The sequence below is a fragment of the Charadrius vociferus genome, unplaced genomic scaffold, assembly GCF_000708025.1.
Source record: "Charadrius vociferus isolate BGI_N301 unplaced genomic scaffold, ASM70802v2 scaffold82, whole genome shotgun sequence".
NCBI lineage: Eukaryota > Metazoa > Chordata > Aves > Charadriiformes > Charadriidae > Charadrius > Charadrius vociferus.
The window spans coordinates 762,150-767,658 of NW_009647401.1; the positions used below are offsets into that span (position 1 = coordinate 762,150).

The 5,509-nt window shown below is 38.8% G+C and overlaps 2 protein-coding genes across 2 annotated transcripts in view; both read left to right on the plus strand.

The window, feature by feature from the left end:
* NCOA7 (nuclear receptor coactivator 7) overlaps positions 1–2,318 on the plus strand; it is a 71,373-nt gene extending 69,055 nt beyond the window's left edge. The window contains exons 14-16 of the mRNA XM_009880186.1: positions 178–273; positions 809–882; positions 1,779–2,318. Coding sequence (XP_009878488.1) covers positions 178–273; positions 809–882; positions 1,779–1,914 — 306 coding nt within the window. The 3' untranslated portion in view covers positions 1,915–2,318. The remainder of the gene's footprint in view (positions 1–177; positions 274–808; positions 883–1,778) is intronic.
* Positions 2,319–4,661: 2,343 nt separating this feature from the next.
* HINT3 (histidine triad nucleotide binding protein 3) overlaps positions 4,662–5,509 on the plus strand; it is a 6,661-nt gene continuing 5,813 nt past the window's right edge. Inside the window, exon 1 of the mRNA XM_009880187.1 lies at positions 4,662–4,667. Coding sequence (XP_009878489.1) covers positions 4,662–4,667 — 6 coding nt within the window. The remainder of the gene's footprint in view (positions 4,668–5,509) is intronic.

Below are 5,509 nucleotides of genomic sequence, written 5' to 3' on the forward strand. Positions count from 1 at the left end.
GCAGGATACAAAAGATGTGCAGGAGTACTTGCTCATCTGATGTACTTTACTAGGTCGTTCTTCTAATGTGAAAAACCAGCTCAGTTGTTCTTTAGAAAATATTTTGCAATGTTTGGGGTTTTTTCTCTTGAATTTGGTGTTGTCCTCAAAAGTAGTTTAATCATTTTATTCTGATAGATATTTGGAGCATATGCTACACATCCCTTCAGGTTTAGTGACCATTACTATGGCACTGGTGAAACATTCCTCTACACATTCAGTCCAAATTTCAAGGTAAGTGGGTGTTCATTTTCTCAAATATTTTTTTTTAATTCCACTTCTGAAACATTTATGAGATTTTTATGAAGACAGCATATTTGGGTTTAGAAGATGTGCCACCTGTTGATGAATGCAGTTAATCACTTATTGCTTCAATGCAATGCTTTAAGCAGAAGTGTCTGTAATTATCTGAAGTGCTGAGAGGACAGTCCGTAAGGGTGAGAAGAGGGTTTTAAGTGGGGAAGCAGGGAGGAGTAAGAATACCCCTTAATGTTCATGGCTTATGCATTTTTCAATATTGAACCCATTGTTCCTTTCTAACAGAATGCCTGTTGATTTAGAGATGCAAGCAGAATTTTAAAAGGGATTAGGGTGCCCTGTTCATAGTTTTAAATGTATTGTTTCTTTACTTTCTACCTATTGCCTCTTCCTCCTCCCCCTTCAAGAAAAAAAATAAAATAAAATATGGCCACAACAAAAAGTCCCCAGTAGTTTTAGAGTACAAGAAGTCTCACAGTCCAAATATATTTGGCTCCCCCTTTCCCCCCAGGTATTCAAATGGAGTGGAGAGAACACCTACTTCATCAACGGAGACACCAGCTCTCTGGAGCTCGGAGGTGGAGGGTGAGTGAATATTTGGTTTTCAGATCGTGTAGCTAACACTTTTATTTTTTTTTTAAATGAGAACAGGGACAATGGTAGTTGCAAGAAAAACTAATCGGTAAAATGGCTGAACTTACTTTTAGTGAAATGTTTAGGGCAGATACCTCAGCAATCTGATTTCTGTTACAGACCCTGAGCAATAAATGATGTTGGGCAAGTAAATATATTTTGAGATTGAGGGAAAAAAAAAAAAACAAACAAAAAAAACCCCAGATGTTTTGAGTAGATACATGTCTCATTGCTGAATAGGTTTGCCACCGGAAGATAATCTCTAATGGCAGTTTTGCCATCAGCTTATAAGGTTTCTCACGTGGTCCTTATTAAATTGTCATTATTCTGTTGCTACACAGAGCAAGGATACAGACAGTGTTTAATCGGGTCCTAAATTTCAGAAGTTGGTGGGTATGAAATCAAAGGGTAAAGCTACATGACTAACTAAAGCTGACTGCAGGCTGCACCACAGGACATCTGGCTGTGGTTTGCATTGGGAGTGTATATACACCCCTTCTCCTCCTCCTAAACCAGAAGGGGCCATGTCTACATCCGAACAGCCAGTGAAGGGACCCTGACATCCGCGCCGTGGTGTCAGCCACAGCCGGCGGTGCGAACAGATGAATGGCACAGGGGGCTGTGGGTACATGCTTGGTCCTGTGCTCTGCCCCTCTTGCTGGTGTGAACAAAAGCAAGGGAACTGCTCCGCGAGCTTCTTGGCAAGCGCTTTGCCAGGATTGAGCTCACCATATTCGGTCTAAGAGGTCCTCAGATTCTTCTGTATCACTCCTCTGGTTGTTTCTACAGCTTATGGTATTTTTACTGTTATGTATAACCTGACATTTTTTCATGCGTTTCTTTTTCAGTGGCCGGTTTGGCTTATGGTTAGATGCAGATTTGTATCACGGGCGAAGCAACTCCTGCAGCACCTTCAATAATGACATCTTATCTAAGAAAGAAGATTTCATAATACAAGATGTAGAAGTATGGACATTTGAATGAAATACTGACTGCCTTAAGGACTGGATCCATTAGGCACTTCAAAGCTAACTAGAAGGTGCAGGCTGCCTCACAATGTTACACGCTTTTTCCTCAAGTTTGTACCAGAGCATGACTACGCAAAAAATACTAAACAACCAACCCAAGAAAAAACAGAGCTGGTTTTGAGAGGCAGTAAGAGACAGAACGGTAAGAGATCAGGCTGAAGTGTTTGTTACTTCCTCCTCCAACACTCTTCCATTGAAGATATGATGCTTATGGAAACATTCATGGTGTATAAGTTGAAAACTTTTTCTGTAACTGTGAAAAAGATCCTGTGGGAAAACTATGACTGTCTAGTACATTCCATGTGTATTTATGTTCAACATACAAATGCTAACCAAAAATAAAGGGTTACTTTACCAAAATCTACAGCATATTGTTTGCCATGGAAAAGAATCACAAATAGGTGTACACAGCACTTAAGGGAACATGTTTTTAAAATCTTTTTATTTATTGTTATTGTATAGCAGATTTTTTTTTTTTGTAAATGTATTAGCTTTGAGTTTTTTCTTTTAATGATTCAAATCTCAATTTGATAAATAATTACTGTTCAGGTAGGTTTCTTATGCATTGGCATTTATTCTGAATCAATTTATTTGATTTCTGAAGTTAATTTTTATATTTTTATTTTGTAAATGAGATTTGGTTTTCATTTTACCCTAATTGGAGGGTTTGTCTTCTGGCAGAAACACTTGAGTGCATAATTCTGTTTTGGTTTTTTTTCTGAGATGAGGGAGAAGGTGGATAGTGCTTCTTATTAACTCTGCTGCCACATTTCTGTTAATAGATTACTGTTTTGGCAGTCTGTGGAGACACTGGGCAAACTGCCACCTGGTGTAGACTGTATCAGCTCTGTTGCAGTCAACAGAATTGGGACAGCATGCTCTGAGCATCTGCCCTAGTATTATTTGACTGTTTACGAAGGACATTTCTAAGAGAGGATTGTTTTTCCGTATCACCACCAAATGATCAAAATAAACCACCCACTGTGCTTTTATGAGCACTTCTCTAGAAATTGAAGAATAACTGCTTTGTTAAGGAGAAAATACAACTGAGATTTAGAGAAGAATGCTATTTCCCTAACAGGCCAGGTCATGTAAGTCTAATACTTGTTTTCTTAGTAATCGTATATATGATTTCCTTCCCCAAAAAGACTTGAAGCAACAGGCTGTCTTAGGATTTGACAGGCAACTAAATATTCTTCTTTTGTTTTTCATGAAATATTCAGCTACTTTTCCCCCTCCCCCCTCAACACTGGAGGAAAAAAAAAAAAAGACTGCATGTTACAAAATGAAAATTTCAGTAAGTAGGGAGAGTGTGACAGGGGACTGGCAATCTTCACTGTTTGCTAAAGAATTCTGCTTTCACATTAAGCTGTGGTTTTGTTTATACAATCCAGACCAAATCAACATCAGGATGCTGTCCTGCCCTTAGATTCAAATGTGTCATGGTCCTGAAAAAAGCAGGTTTTAGAAATGGTAGTGTGCTTCCATGCATTAAACAGTACAGTCTAATTTTGGAATACTATTAACTGAGTAATTTAGTTACTCAATTTAGTTACTGTTCTTCCCTTTTTATAATAGATTAAAAAAAAAAAATAGCAGCCAAGTGTTTTTCCTTCAAAAGCATTACTAAATCGTAATCCTGCACAGAAATTTCACAGTCAAAAAAATCAATGCTATAAAAGTAAGCCTGGAACACACTGCACGTGAGCTTTTCACGCTTCCCTTCTACGTGGTCTACTACAGCCATAAATAAAGTTCTTATTGGTAATGCTGTAAAATATTTTGGAAGTTGCTAACAGCATAAAGCTTTGAAAATACCAGGAATGTCTAATAGTGTTTGCTTTTTTAAATGGTGGCGGACCACTTAATAGTTAAAAAAAACCCAACCCAAACCGACCAAGTTCAACATTTTACATACATTTCACTATTGCTACCTACAACTTACTCCATTATATTATCCTTGTCAGAGCATATCTAAACGCTGTGGTCTATATTCAAAACAGTGTTGTTCAATCAAAATTCTGTGACCCTTGAAACTATGAATATTGAATATATGTAATGCAGTGCTATCACAATATTTTCAATAAAGGAATTTATGCATTCAGAAACTTGTTACAGGTGTTTTCTCTTTTATTCACAGATTTTAGTACATTTTAAAGATGAAAGGATGCAGCTTAAGTTACAGGTTTTACTGACAAATACCCGTGCCTGCCCTACAAAAGAGAATTCCCGCACTGTCATTTTAGAAACATAGCTGAGGAGATGGGAGCTTTTGGTTGGGGTTTGTACATGGTATTGCATCTCCTGAAGTAGAGCTGTGTTTGGAGTTCACTTAAAGGCAGACTGTGACAAAGGGTTAAGAAATGCCAGTGAACAGTTAAAAAGTTGACCTAGTCCTTCTGCTTGTTTTTCTTGGCTACTGTAGTGAATGACAGGTATTCCCTCATCTTTTTTGACCAACTTGTTCTGAGAAATCACAAGTCCATGTACATAATTTTTGCGTGCGCCCTTTTTATATTGCTAAAGCGTTAATGAATTCTTCTTTCTGTCCAAGCAAGACAAAGGCATACAGTGTTTAAAAAGTACTTGGTTCTTGGCTTTTATTGGGTTTATGGTATACAGAGGTGGTATTAAGAAAAAACAAACTGTGATTACGCATGAAACGGAACAAGTACGCTGTCTGCGAACCTTGCTTTGAGGGAAATGGCGGTAAGAATTTTCTTAATGTAAAGTAAGAGGAAAATTGCAGTCACTAGTAATTTTTCTCGGAGGGAGAACAAAAGCTTGTTAATGCAACGTGAAGCATATGTACTTCCGTGGTACTCGGATAAAGGTTTTTGATTCAGCACAGTGCCGAAGTGCTGATTCCCAGCAAGGCTTGCAAGTACCCGGGTAAGCGCAGATGTTCAGTTTGGTGCTGTTTGCAGGGAAGTTCTCGGACTGGATGTTTTGTGAAAAACTGGTTTTAGAGCAAAAGTAAAGCCCAGTTACTTTCAGAAAAATCCTCGTGTGTAAAACTGTCAGGACTTCAGTTGCGTGTCCGTAGCGGAGAAAAGGAGCCGGGTAGCTCCGTGCGGAGGGGTTGCCTCGCGCTCTGCAGGTTGGTGGTTGCTGGCAAATGCGCTTCTTCAGGTAGAACAGCTAAACATCTGTATGTACAAGGACAGCTTGCTTGCTCTGAAAGAAAGGCAGTTGTGAAGAATCTCTAGTTGCTAAATTCTGCAGCGCGTTCCCTCTTCAAACACTGCGGCCTGTCCTCCATGGGACAAATCCTTTGTGCCATTTGGGCTGCACAAAGAACAAAAACATTGAAATCCTGTGGCTGGGGATTCTGCAGTTCCCGTCTAACGAACAGTGCAAGCGCTTTAAAATACAAATTATGAAGAAAGTGTTTTTAGAAACTGAAGCTTAGCTACCATGTAGCGGTTGATTCAAATAAGCTCAGAATGCATCCACTTAATTTTATTCCCAGTGTCTACCTTTTTTTTTTTTTTTTTTTTTAAGGAAAAACCCCGGGCGAGGCGGCCCCCATGTATTTTCGTTGTGTTTTT